Source organism: Chiloscyllium punctatum, chromosome 2, assembly GCF_047496795.1.
Source record: "Chiloscyllium punctatum isolate Juve2018m chromosome 2, sChiPun1.3, whole genome shotgun sequence".
Classification (NCBI taxonomy): domain Eukaryota; kingdom Metazoa; phylum Chordata; class Chondrichthyes; order Orectolobiformes; family Hemiscylliidae; genus Chiloscyllium; species Chiloscyllium punctatum.
The window spans coordinates 112,573,482-112,588,608 of record NC_092740.1 but is presented as its reverse complement, the minus strand read 5'-3'; the positions used below and the strand labels follow the sequence as shown (position 1 = coordinate 112,588,608).

At 39.0% G+C, this 15,127-nt stretch overlaps 1 protein-coding gene across 6 annotated transcripts in view; it reads left to right on the top strand.

Moving 5' to 3' along the window:
* Positions 1-15,127, top strand: part of LOC140487885 (lysine-specific demethylase 4C-like) — a 427,159-nt gene that overhangs the window by 14,341 nt on the left and 397,691 nt on the right. For 5 of the 6 annotated variants that reach the window (XR_011962962.1, XM_072587280.1, XM_072587271.1 and 2 more), the window contains exon 2: positions 6,847-7,015. The exons of the other annotated variant lie outside the window; for it this stretch is intronic. Coding sequence is in view for 4 of the 5 variants with exons in the window: in XM_072587280.1 (XP_072443381.1) it covers positions 6,872-7,015 (144 nt within the window). In the remaining variant the exon portion in view is untranslated. The remainder of the gene's footprint in view (positions 1-6,846; positions 7,016-15,127) is intronic. 6 annotated transcript variants of the gene reach the window in all.

Below are 15,127 nucleotides of genomic sequence, written 5' to 3'. Positions count from 1 at the left end.
GTGGTGCTGTTTTGTTTCCTTTTGTGAATTTCTGCACTCGTTACTTTTATCTTTTACTGGTGCATGCAGACATCATTCGTTCAGTCACCTGTCAAAAACAGTTTGCCAGGTGCTTCACAGCTCTCCAGTTGGGACACGTGTGTGACTTGTGTTGTACAGAAGTGGTGCACTGTAATAATGCCTAGTGCTTTTTTGAATTGGAGGCTGTGAAATGTATGTGTGTATCTCATTTTAAAAAAAAATCTTTTGACAGTTTTTAATTACTGGACAATTTTCTATGTTTTCAGAGCGACAGGAAATCGTCTACTATTGCTTTGCTTCTAATTTTTCGGCCATACTTTGAATTTACAATTTGTTTCCCTATCCAATAGTATTTATTCTTCTTCATGAATCTTGTAGAATACATTTTTCGGAGTGAAAGTTTCATACTTAACTGGTTGACAATTAGCTTTTAGAATCTGTGGCAGTTGGCTGACCCTATTGGAGTAGGTATCGATTTTGTTCCACTGTGTGGATAAATAATTATTCAGACTTGGCTGACTATCCTTTGAATGCTGTTTCTAGATGGTTCGAAGAATAGAGAGAAAGCACATGTAAATCCCATGTCTTGGGAATCACCTGCCTGCCTGAAGCTAGCACTGCAGATTGTAAAATAAAGTACCATGTTCAACAAAATAAACACCACTCTGCCTGCAGTAGCCTCCCAATCTCTACTCAGCCATTCCATTATTCCCAGGTTAAAAAAAAAATCAGGTATACTTTTTAATGGGCATTTATCCCCTTCCCATAACCTTTGTCTATCTATATAACTATTGACCGCCTTGTCAATTGTGAATCTATTTAACTTGACCTTAAAATATTCATTGACCCCCATCTCTACTTTCTGGGGAAATAACTACTCCTCCCATCTCTGTCTTGAATAGAACACTACTTTTTTTAGACTCTGTCTGCTGGTTGTAGTCCCCCCTTTAGGGGGAATCATCATCTGAACAAACTCTGATGATGTTTCTGTCAGGTCCCTTCACAATGCTTGAATAAGCATTCATCTAAGCTTCAATGAGGATAGGTCCAAATGGTCAACCTTTTCTCAGAAGGTAATCCCTTAATCCCAGAAATCAGCCTTCTCTCAACTGCTTCTAATTTAACTATTTCCTTTAAATAAGTGAAGCAAATGTTTACAGCATTTCAGATACTTCTACAATTGTTGGAAAAAAAGTCCCTAATTTTATATTTCATTCTCCTTCCAATAACTAACTATATTCTTTGCTATTCTGTTTCCTGGTTGTACCTGTATACTAACTTTGAATTATTTTGTAGACAACAAAACTTTGTACACGTGGCACTTCACTAGTTTGTTGTCTTGATGATCCATTTATTCCTACTCTCTGCTTGCTGTTAGCTAATCATTCCTTAGTCCATGCTAAGATTAACCTTTATACCATGAATATTATTGTGTACAGGAACCTTGGATGTGGCCCCTGTTTGAAAATACAAGTACATCTCAACTTCCGGTTTTCTTTTACCCACATTCCTTGTAACTTATAGAATTATAGAGTTGTACAGCATGAAACCAGACCCGTCAGTCCAACTCGTGCATGGTGACCAGATTTCTTAAATTAATCTAGTCCCATTTGCCAGCATTTGGCTCATATCCCTCTCAGCCCTTTCTATTCATGTACCCATCCAGATGTCTTTTAAATGTTGTAGTGGCCTCCACCACTTCCTCTGGCAGCTCATTCCATACATGCACCATCCTGTGTGTGGAAAAAGTTGCCCCTTCGGTCACTCTTCTATCTTTCCTCTCTCATCTTAAACCTATGCCTTCTAGTTTTGGACTTCCCCATCTTGGGAAAAAGATTTTGGCAATTCACCCTATCCAGGTCCTTCATAATGCACCTGATTGCCAGTATTGAGATTTATTTCCATACTTTTCTGGTGTTGCACATAACTCCTTGACTACCAGGATTGTAAGGTTGGATACTTGAAGTCTCTGAGATGGTTGTATGTTTCTTAGCTTCCTCATCTATTGGGTGGGGTTGGGAGCAAGAGGGTGAGAATTGGAACAATCCTATAGAGCATTGCATAATCATGAAATGTTCTTCAAGTGTACACACTACAGGCTACGCTTTCAGTGCAGCATACTACATTTCAGGAAGGGTAAATTGGCCTTGAAGAGGTAATTTGGCGGATTCATCAGCATGATAAGAGACTTAAAGGGTTAAATTATAAGAACAATTTGCATAAACCTGCCTTGTACTCTGAAGTCATTAGAACGAGGGAGTCATTAACAGAAGCTATTTCCAATGGTGTCGGAGTCTGACACAGTGGATCTGAAAATTAAATCGAGGCCACTTAGGAATAAAATTCAGAAGAATTTGTCCACACAGGCAAGTGGAATGTTTCAATTTTTTTCTCACTTTCCAACATCCACTCCCCAGTTGTTGCTGGTGGATTGGAATTTTCAAAACTGAGATTGCTAAATCTTTACTAAGTAAGAGTATTAATGAAGAGGGATAGGTTATTTAAATAGAGTGGAAGGACAGAGCAATAATAATGTGGAACAGGCTCAAGCGACATGCTCCAATTCCTCTATTTCCAAAGGTAAACATTTCAACTTCATTATGGAGCAGAGGCACAATTTAATTAAAAGCCAAAGCCTAATGAACTCTATGCTTGTTGCCTGCCCCAAGGCAATTTGAACAGATGCTCAATTGCATTTGTATCATTGGCACCTAAACTGTCAAGTACCCTTTTTCCACTATAAAACTTTTCTGTTCACTAAACAAATTGAATCTACAACATTATGTTTTTATTCGTTGATTCAGGGGCTGGTTGCTGTTGTCCATTTGTCTGGATTAATGCAGCTCAGTCTTGTGACTATTGCATGTTCTTCCTTCCCCAAACACTTCCCCCAAAACATCATTGTTTTGCTCTGTTGATGTATCAGATTAAACTGTCATAAGCCTTATGTACTGTGAAGTTTCACCTTTTGATCTTTACCATTTCACAAAATCCAGGAAGTGTAAAAATTGCTTCATTGTTTAAATTTACCAATCACAGAGCAGTTTTCACTCTCCTCTTTGGCTTGAATGGTTTATAGAGCTGAGACTGAATATCTGAGCAGCTCACAATATATTAAGAGAAAAGAAACATGTGCAATAGGATAAGAACTGCAACTTACACATTTCATTCTCTTGTTGTAAACTATTAATATTTTTTTCACATGTCTGTTCTATCACCATTAATGCCTACTTTTATATCTAACCAACATTATCTAACTCCAGCCCTGCCTCAGTTCATCCACAACTGAAACCTTTACTTATGCCTTTTGGTTGTTTTAATTTTCAGCAGGTTGACTTCTCCCATCTCCATAAACCTGAGCATTTCGAAAACTTTGCTTGTATCCCAACTTACACAGATCGTATTTGAACATTGACCTAGCATTGGCTTCTGATCCAACAGTGCCTCCATTTTAAAATTCTCTTGTTTTCCTTCATTCCTTGGCCTCAGTTCTCCTTATCTGTGTAATCACCTCCACCCAGAAGAGATATATGCACTTCTACAGTTCTGGCCTCTTAGACTTTCCTGCTGTGAATCACCCCACTGAAAGTGTCATGGCCTAAGCTCTTGAATTCCTTCCTTCAATTTCTACATCTCTACTCATTTTGTAACACATTTTAAAACCTATCTGTATCCATGGTTCTGGTTATCTGTGTTAATAGCTGTTCACGTGGTTCATTGTCAAATTTGATAATGCTCCTGTGAACCAGCTTGATAATATTTAAGGTCCAAATATATTTAAAAAATTATATTTTAAAAGCTTGAGGTAGGACAGTATTAGATTAGATTAGATTACTTACAGTGTGGAAACAGGCCCTTCAGCCCAACATGTCCACACCAACCCGCCGAAGTGCAAACCACCCAGACCCATTCCCCTATATTTGCGCCCCCCCCCCCCCCATATTTACCCCTTCACCTAACACTGGCCAATTCATCTAACCTGCACACTTTTGGACTGTGGGAGGAAACTGGAGCACCCAGCGGAAACCCACGCAGATACAGGGAGAATGACTGTGTGGAGTTTGCACAGTCACGAGGCGGGAATTGAACCCAGGTCTCTGGCGCTGTGAGGAATCAGTGCTAACCACTGTGCTGCCCACTGTACAATGTTCTGCAGCTGCTAAGTGAGCAGTACATAAAACCTTCAAACACAAATGCACCATGAGACAGTGTAGTGAGATATGGATTTACTGTCCTAATTCCTACACTGATTTCTAGATCTTGTGTCTTTGCCAGTGGTGCAAATGTTGCATTGAGGCAAGGTGCTTTTCCTAGATTGAAGATGTTTGTGCAAATTGTTTACTTCATCAGTATTTACTTTTTCATTGCTGCCACTCGAGAACAGATCATTTATCTTCCTTTAAAATTGAGACAGAATGTATGCTTCAGGGAAGCAAACAAAATACATCTAGATATTGTCAACATAATATAAGATATTTGCAGCCAGTAATCTGTATGGTTACAGAAAAAAGCAATAATTTTCATAGTATGCCACAATTAATTTTACCTCTGTTTTTCAATATCTCTTACCATAATTGTTACAAGAGTATCTTTTTAAAGATCTTACCTTTGGGAACGGACAGCGTGGCTTTTTCAATGCATTGTAATTGTAATGGTAAAATGTACGTCAAAAATGCTGGTACAGACTGGTTAACTTGACATTGATGATAAAGAAAATATGAGTCCATTATAAAAGACCTAATAACAGAGCACTTGAAAACATTGAGAGGATTGAACAGAGTCAACATGAATGTATGAAAGGGAAATCATGCCAAAGCTGTTGGAATTTTTGGGGCTGTAATGAGTAGAATTGACAAGGGGGGAGCCAGTGGGTGTTAGCTCAGTTGGTTGGACTGCTGGTTTGCATTGTAGACTGATGTCAACAGCATGAGTTCAATTCTGCACTGGTTGAGGTTACCATGAAGGACTCTCTATCTCAACCTTTCCCCTTCCCTGAAGTATGTTGACCTGCAGGTTAAACCAGCATCGGTCATTCTTTTTAATTAGAGAGTAGCTTTATGGCAACATTACTTTTATTTGCAGGAATTTTGAAGAACGAGGAGAGATTTCATCTAGATCTAGGAAATTTAGCAGGACATGATAGGATAAATGCAGGAAGGATGTGCTCGATGACTGGAGAGTCCAGAACCAAGAGTTGCAGTTTAAGGATACGATGTAGGCCATTTAGGCTGATATAAGAAATTTCTTCTTCCAGCGCATGGTAAACATGTGGAATTTTCTGCCATAGCAAGTGGTTGAAGTCAAAACATTGAATGTTTTTAAGGAGGAGTTAAATATAGTTCTTAGGGCTAAAGAGTTCAAAGAATATGGAGAGAAAGAGGGGACAGGATACTGAGTTGGATGATCAGCCTCGAAACATATAATGGCCTACTCTGCTATTTCCTAGTGTTTCTGTGTACAATATTGCATGGTGAACATGTAAGACATCTGCCAGATTTAAACTAATCAGCTTTTGGGAATAATGCTGAGTCGTAGGGATTAGCTATCACTTTAGTTTCCAGCCCTCCAATTTGTGCTAAATATGCGAGAAGAGTTTTCGAGGTTCCATATTTTACCACCATGACAGAAAACATAAGTAATCTAAATTGGGGAGGGAAGTTGATGGTATTTGAACTTGTTTTGAAATGTAACCGGTAACTCAATCATCAGTGTGTATTTTACTGCAGAGGTAAATTCTGATTCCAGAATAAAACCTACACATGGCAGGGCCCTTTTTCAGACATCTGAAGTACAGTATCTAAATAGATGACAGCTGTTACCTCTGTTGCTATACATATGTGTCTACAGTTGTTGCCTGACTTGCTGAGCCATAAGCATATACTCCTTGGAATAGTGCAGAGAAACATCATTATGGCTAGTTCTTTGTTAGAGGAGTGAGTAATTCAGGAAGGTTAAAAACCCCTAGAACTTCTCAGTTTGAGAGGAGGTGAGGTGAATAAGAATAATTTTTATTGATGTAAATAGAATGAAAAGCTAAGCTCAAGCACAATTTAAATTTATTTCCTAACTGCAGACAATGGAGATTGAGGTACAGGTAGGTAAAGTGTAAATCCAGAACTGTTGTCAGGAAGCACTTCATACTTACAATACATTTCTTAAATGTTCTTCTAAATTGTGCAGTGATGGAAGTATGATATTTTACAAGGACGTTATATGATTTGACTTGATCCAAAGGCTTCTGTGGAAGGATAACATCATCATTTTATTTCCTGAGTTCAGGAATCACCTTATTGTAACCAGCAGAGACCTGATGGAAATACGTGGAGATTTGTTCTTGTTAATAATTTACTGTTTAATAGAATTTATGTTATTTTCTGCTTTTTACTGCAGATTAACTAATTGCTGTTGAAATAATACAAAGCTATCTCTTTTAACAACCTCTTTCTTCCTTATTAAGCTAAGTTGGCTTATTGTTCTGGCAAAGAGTCACAATAGACTCAAAACGTGAACTCTGTTTCTCTGTCCACATGCTGCCAGACGTGCTGAGTTTTTTTTTTGTATTTTTTTGTTTTCATTCAGTTTTCCAGCATCTGTGGTATTTTGCTTTTATTATTGTTCTCATGGTTGTGGCATTTATTTTGCTTTTACGACTTCAGCTGAGAGTGAAGTTTGATACTTGTCATTCTAATTGAACAATTTATGTAATCTGCATGTATAAAAATGTAGTATTGAGCAAAATCTTGGGTTAGTGACTCAGTGCTAAGTCCAGTATAGAAAATGATCTGTTTGTTAACTTCATTAAATAATAAAAAAAATTACTTTTAGGTGGAAGAATTCATATTACTGCATCATGGCTACAGAGGATTCAGGGTCTCCATCAAAATCTGTGTGTAAAATCATGACTTTCCAGCCCACAATGGAAGAGTTCAAAAATTTTTCGAAATATATTGCATACATGGAATCCCAGGGTGCACATAGGGCTGGCCTCGCAAAGGTAAGAAATAAGTTGTCATTAATGTACATTGAAGAATGTTTTGATACTGAACTTTTATGTAATCATAGAGTGGTTACACAACAAGAAGAAAACCCTTTGGGCCATCATGTCTGTGTTGACTTTTGGCAAGAGCATCTTTGCTCATATCAATCTTTTGCTGCATAGTACTGCAATTTATTTTCCTGAATAGGCGATTATCCAATTCCCTTTGGAAACTAGAATTGAATCTTTTTCTACCATGCTTTCAGACAATACATTCCAGTTTCTATTAGGTTGTCACAAGAGTACTTTTATCTTGTAAAAACCGAAAGAACTATGGATGCCGTAAATCAGAAAAACAGAAATTGCTGGTAAAGCTGAGCAGGTCTGGCAGCGTCTGTGGAGGGAAATCAGAATTTATGTTTTGGGTCGAGTGACCATTCTGAGGAAGGGTCACCCGACCTGAAATATTAACTGTGATTTATCTCCACAGATGCTGCTAGGCCTGCAGTTTTTGTATTATTTGCTCAAAAACAAACCTTTTGATTTGTTTGTGAAAAATCTTAACTCCATGTCCTTCTTCCTTCAGTCTGAAATAGAAATGTTCATTAATATTCTCTTTCTTTTCCCAATCACTTGGCCACCATTGTATCCAAATTTTTGTGACCTTCAACTTGTTGGCAATCCTCATGTGAGACTTTATCAAACCCTTTTTTGGAAGACCACGCACACCACATTAATTGCATTATCCTCATTGATACTCTCTGTTATGCTTCACTAGGGGTAGCAAGCTGGAAATCAAATTCCGCAGTTCTCTAAGTTGTCAAAAACGTTCTGTGAAGAAGTGCACAGAGTTCTCCAATTTACCAGTCTTTTAGGCTCAGATTATCAGAAATCATGCTCCAGGTTTGTGTGCTTAATAAAATTTGTTATTTTTTACAAATTATTAGACTCCAGCTACAGGTATGAATTATGAATAGTCCATTAATTAAAACATCACACACACACACACACACACACGCGCGTGTGCGTGTGTCTTGGTCAGCCTTCTCCGGCAACTTTTATTTGTTTGCAGGAAGTACAGGAAACTAGTTCACTTGTAAAAGGCGTGTGAATATTAATTAAAAGTCACCGCGTATAGAAACTGCTGAAGGAAAGATCAACTGACTTTCTTCAGGCTCAAAGTGGCTTTCGCTCCTGAGCTGATGGAGATTTCAGAGCTTCTGTCAATCTTGTTCACAGCCCCAAACTGTTCAGCTAGCTGAGAACCAGTCACATAGTTACAAGTAGAATGTCGTTGTCATTGATAACTGATCACTAGACCACTGACTAATCAGCTACTTGGAACAACCAAAGCTTCACCTATACATAATCCCTCGGCTCCAGTTCACTTGTAACCAGATGTTTAACTACTGCTCGAACAAGCACAAACAGTGAGTCAAGTTAATTGCTATCAAAACATGCAGCAATTGCTAGTTTTCAAATAATTATCTTCTCATTTTAATTCACAATTAGGAATTCAGGTAAATGAAAATATAGTCTTTACTTATCTCATAATCGACTCAATCAAGTTAGTTCAACATAATTTCCCTTTAACAAGCTTATGCTAACTTTCATTAATTAATTCATACTTCTCCAGGTGGTTGTTGACTTTCCTGTCTAAACTTCTTGTCTTGATAAGCCATCCTGCCAAATGAAGTTGAACTTATAGTTGCTAGGTTTATCCTCGCACCATTTTTTGACCACGGGTTGAACATTTGTGATTTGTCAGCCCTCTAGCATCACCCCATATTAAAAGGGATTGGAAGATTAGAGTAGATTTCATCCCAACTGACTCGTTTCCTTGAATGCATCCTTTCAAGTCCTGGAGAGCTCTCAACCTAACGTTTGGCCAGCTTTGCAAATGGCTTCACCTTAGGATTTTTTTATTTTTAGCCCATCTAGTGTCTCAATCTCCTCCTCCTTGATGACTTAGGCAATATCTTCTTTTGTGGTAAATACAGAAGCAAGGTATTTAGTCCCTCAACCATACTCTCTGCCTACGTATGTCAATCCCCATCTTGTTCCTGAATGAACTTTATTTATATGTCTGTAAAATGACTTCGAGGTTTGCTTTTATATTAGCTGCCAGCATCTTCTCATTGTATATTTAGTAATCCTGTTTCCTTTGTCTCTTCCCCTCTGAACTTTCTAAATTCAACATAGTTCTCAGTTGAATTATCAACCTTACTTAAACATGCTTTTTTTTTGCTTCAGCTTCTCTCTCTCTCTCTCTCTCTCTCTCTCTCTCTCTCTCTCTCTCTCCAATATCTGAAAAGCTGGTTTCCTGATCTTCTTCCCTGACAGGAATGTATCTTGTTTTTTCCTGAATTATCGCCTCTTTAAAAGCAGCCAATAGTTCTTTTACCGGGTTGTCTTAAATGAAATCAGTTGGCTCAAACAGATTATCTGTGATAATCTTTGTATGATTTACTAATTGTCTTTATTTATCACTTAAACACTTTCTTCAATATTTGAATACTGTAACAAACATAGCATATTCCAGTTAAATAAAATGCTGTTCCTATTTATTTAAAATTTGGATATTGTTTCTTGGTTAATACTTTCTTTTGACCTAGTTTTTCTTTCCCTGCTGGCCAATGCATATCCTTTGATGTGGAAGCCTGCTGCCCCTGCTCCAATGGAATTCCTCTTTCCCTTATCAGGGTGATGCAAAAATAGCCTTTCGGCTTACCTCATAGGCCATGGATTAGTGTAGTTGAGTATGGAGTTTGAAGCAAAACATGGGTTGGAAAATGTTTTAGTATCTAACAATAACCTTATTCAAATTGTTTAAAAAAAAATTGTAATTAATTCTATAAATAATTAATTTCAGGTACATACTGGCAAAGGCTACATATCTGAAATGTAGAGAATGCTCATTCGTCAATCAGAAGCCAGTCAAAGTGTTAACTTACAGTTTTTTTTGATACCTTTCCAGAAGGTACGGAAAGTTATGCCCCTTATCCTTGTAAAAAGGCATCTGAATTTGCAATGATGACACTATTTTCAGAGCCACAGATCCACTGTGGGGGAATATATTGATAGACATGTTTCCTCGAATATTCAAAAGTGCAAATTTGCATTAAAAAAAAATCATTTAGAGTCATAGAGATGTACAGCATGGTACAAGTAGCCATAGTCCTTTGCAAACATATAAAAAACTCTCATTTTTCTTTCTTGCTCCCAAATGTCTTTAACAATTTGTTTGCGACATAAACCAAACAACTTAAAGTCATAGAGATGTACAGCACGGAAACAGACCCTTCAGTCCAACCCGTCCATGCCGATCAGATATCCCAACCCAATCTAGTCCCACCTGCCAGCACCTGGCCCATATTCCTCCAAATCCTTCCTATTCATATACCCATCCAAATGCCTCTTAAATGTTGCAGTTGTACGCCTCCACCACATCCTCTGGCAACTCATTCCATACACGTACCACACTCTGCGTGAAAACCTTGCCCCTTAGGTCTCTTTTATATCTTTCCCCTCTCACCCTAAACCTATGCCGTCTAGTTCTGGACTCCCCGACCCCAGGGAAAAGACTTTGTCTATCTATCCTATCCATGCCCCTCATAATTTTGTAAACCTCTATAAGGTCATCCCTCAGCCTCCGACGCTCCAGGGAAAACAACTTCAGCCTGTTGAGCCTCTCCCTGTAGCTCAGATCCTCCAACCCTGGCAACATCCTTGTAAATCTTTTCTGAACCCTTTCAAGTTTCACAACATCTTTCCGATAGGAAGGAGACCAGAATTGCATGCAATATTCCAACAGTGGCCTAACCAATGTCCTGTACAGCCGCAACATGACCTCCCAACTTCTGTACTCAATACTCTGACCAATAAAGGAAAGCAGACCAAATGGCTTCTTCACGATCCTATCTACCTGCGATTCAAGGAGCTATGAACCTGCACTCCAAGGTCTCTTTGCTCAGCAACATTCCCTAGGACCTTACCATTAAGTGTATAAGTCCTGCTAAGACTTACTTTCCCAAAATGCAGCACCTCGCATTTATCTGAATTAAACGCCATCTGCCACTTCTCAGCCCATTGACCCATCTGGTCAAGATCCTGTTGTAATCTGAGGTAACCCTCTTCGTTGTCCACTGCACCTCCAATTTTGCAAACTTACTAACTGTACCTCTTATGCTCACATCCAAATCATTTATGTAAATGACAAAAATTAGAGTTGCCCAGCACTGATCCTTGTGGCACTCCACTAATCACAGGCCTCCAGTCTGAAAAACAACCCTCCACCACCACCCTCTGTCTTCCATCTTTGAGCTAGTTCTGTATCCAAATGGCTAGTTCTCCCTGTATTCCATGAGATCTAACCTTGCTAATCAGTCCCATGGGGAATCTTGTCGAACGCCTTACTTGAAGTCCATATGGATCACATCTACTGCTCTGCCCTCCTCAATCTTCTTTGTTACTTCTTCAATAAACTCAATCAATTTTGTGAGACATGATTTCCCATGCACAAAACCATGTTGACTATCCCGAATCTTGTGGGATGAGGGTGTTGTTGGCTGGCCAACATTTATTGCCCATCCCTTGTTGACCTTGAGAAGATGATATTGAGCTGCCTTCTTGAACCACTGCAATCTACTTTGCTGTGGGAGGGATTTTGACCCTGTGACGGTAAAGAAAAGGTGATATATTTCCAAGTTGGAATGGTGAGTGGCTTGGAGGGGAACTCGCAAATGATAGTGTTCCCATGTATCAGTTGTCCATGACCTTCTAGATGGAAATGATCATGGATTTGGAAGCTGCAGTCTGAAAATCTTTGGTGAATTTCTACAAGCATCTCGTAGATAGTACTCTGCTGCTATTAAGTGTCGGTGCTGGACAGAGTGGATGTTTGTGATGTGGTACCAATTAAGCATGTTGCTTCTTGTTATGCTGCACCTGTCCAGGAAAGTAGGGAGTATTCCATCATCACTGCTGACTTGTGCCTTTCAATGATGGATAGGCATGATTTTATTCCTGATGAAGGGCTTTTGCCCGAAACGTCGATTTCGCTGCTCGTTGGATGCTGCCTGAACTGCTGTGCTCTTCCAGCATCACTAATCCATGATTCGTCAGAAAGTGAGTTACTCACCTCAGTATTCGTAGCCTCTGACCTGCTCTTGTAGCCAGTTGTATGTATGTGGCAAGTTTTGTTGTTACTGCTCAATGGTAACCCCAAAAATATTGATGAGGGGGCATTCAGTGATGGTAACACCATTGAACGTCAAGGTGGTGGTTAGATTCTCTCTTATTGGTGATGGTCTTTGCCTCGCATTTGTATGCTGTGAATGTTACTTGCCATTTGTCAGCCCAAGCCTGGTCGTCCTGATCTTGTTGCATTTGAACATGGACTGCTTCAGAATCTGCAGAGTTGTGAATGGTGCTGAACATTGTGCAATCATTGATGAATATCCCGACTTTTGACTTTATGTTGGAGGGAAGGTCATTGAAGCAGCTGAAGATCGTTGGGCCTAGGACAGTACCCTGAGGAACTCTGCACAGATGTCCTGAAGCTGAGATGACTGATTTCAACCACACTCACCTTCCTATGTCAAGGCATGTTGGGGCAAGGCTAATGTCTAAGGCCTTTCTGCCATATTGTACTGAGGGGCTGTTAAATTTTAGAACTACTTATAGCTTATGGTGGTGTCTATAGTTTCTGTTCACATTTGGAAATTTTCCAATTTTGTATTTCGATGGAAAATCAAATATGTGATTTCTATTTAAATTTTATTTTCTCTAATCCAGCTTAAACCTTTTACAATGTACATACAAGTTGTTCTGCTATAATGCATGTTTTATTAATGCAAATTCACTGCAGCGGGATAGATGAATTGGGGATGCTATTAAAACATGTATTGGTGATAATGCGATTCTGGCCCCATTCATTTAAATGGTGCTGCTATGACATGATTTTCTTATAATATGGGATTGCATGAGATGGAATTACCACATTATAGCAGAACCGACTATATAGATAAAGTATGAAAAAGCAAGTGCTTTTAGAACTAAGATAACAGCGTTAGATTTCAACAATAACAGTTACAACTTAGATTGATCTACAGGGAGATCTACAGATTGAGCTACAGGGAAAGGCTGAACAGGCTGAAGTTGTTTTCCCTGGAGCGTCGGAGGCTGAGGGGTGACCTTATAGAGGTTTACAAAATTATGAGGGGCATGGATAGGATAGATAGACAAAGTCTTTTCCCTGGGGTCGGGGAGTCCAGAACTAGACGGCATAGGTTTAGGGTGAGAGGGGAAAGATATAAAAGAGACCTAAGGGGCAAGGTTTTCATGCAGAGTGTGGTACGTGTATGGAATGAGTTGCCAGAGGATGTGGTGGAGGCGTACAACTGCAACATTTAAGAGGCCTTTAATGTAATGAGATATCCCAAGGTGCTTCACAGAGCCTTAGAAATAAGACATGATGCCAGGCTACATTGGGAAATAATGTGGCAGGTAATCAAAGGCTTGGTCCATGACTTGGGGCTTTGTGTACTGTCTTAAAAGGTGAAAGTGAGGTTGCGAGTTGGAGAAGGTGTAGGGGTGAAATTCCAGTCATTGGAATTAGAAGAGTGGTAAAATACAGAGTTTGTTCAAAATTTGAATTTAACGGAGAGAATTCTGGAGAACCTCGGGTATTACAGTATGAGTAGAGAGAGAAACAGAGTTTATATTTTCACTCTGATATGACTGTTCTTCAGAAGTGTCACACCAAACTCAAAATGTTAAGTTCACGTGACCTGGAGAGAGAACCAAAATGCTTGAGATGTAGATAGATTAAAACTCGTATGGCTGGATGCGGGGTGCGGTGATGTGGAGAGAACAGCAGAAGAGAGAGTAACTCAGAATAATTACCAAAGGCAGAGTTTGTAAAGGATAACCTGAGATATACTGGTGTGAACACATGGCATTATCAGGAAGAAAATAGGTGAGCTATCAGGGTTTGGTAGATGAAGTGTACAGGAGTTGAAGAAGTGTCTGAAAGCTAACTGAAATTGAATGATTATAGTGGAGTTAGCTCAGTGTTTATGTGTTTTGGACGGATGAAGAAAATAAGTGAGGTGATAAGGGGCACTATCTGTTAGAATGGGACTCACTACAATGAAGTGAATATTTGAAATTATATTTAATCTGTTGGATAAAATGAGAATGTTTGCAGTTGAACTATATCTGTGTGCTACCAAATAATGAGAATCAGGCTGGAACAGTTTTTGTGAGAGGATGAGATTGACTTTTGTCTTGTCAGTCTGGTGGGATTTCAATTGTGCTTTTTTTTTGAGTGTACAATAAGGACACTTGGTATGCACGTTGTAATTTAAAGAAATTGTGAGGAACTTGTATGCATAAATAGTAATTGATGAGGAAGGAGCAATAGCAAAGTAAAAGAAAACAGGTTTTATTTTCACTTGTGGGACATGAATGCCATTGGTTGTCCTTGAACCAAGTTGCTTGCTCGGCCATCTCAGAGGGTAGCTGAGAGTTAGGTCGCTGGAGTCACATGTAGGCCATACCAGATGAGAACAGCAGATTTCCTTCCCTGAAGGACAGTAGTGAGGCAGATGGGTTTTTCCCCACAATCAGCAATGGTTTAATGGTCATCAGTAGATTTTTGATTCCAGACTTCTTTTTATTGAACTCAGATTCCACCATCTGCAATGGTGGTATTCAAACCCAAGTCCCTCAGAATATTAGCTGAGTGTCTGGAATAATAGTCGAATGATAATACCACTAGGCTATTGTTCCCCCATGTAAAGATGATGATGAAACTCTGTCAGTTAGAATGGCCATCAGGGGGTACAGAACCAAAGGAAACCGATCAAAAACCAATAATTAAACAAGCTGATCTTTAAAAACATTAGACAATGTGTGGGAATAATGGAATGGTACTGAAGAAAAAAGACATGGAATTAGGATAGAAGTGGAGGACGGGAAAAATTTCTGGCTGTAAGAGCTGCTCCTTTTTTATTTGAGGTACTTTAGGTGTTGGAGGTGATTTCCTCGAATTCCAGGAGCAGCAATTCCTGTTTTATATGCTGTTGCATTGTTTTGGAACTTTTGGGAAAAAAAAGTCAAAACAAC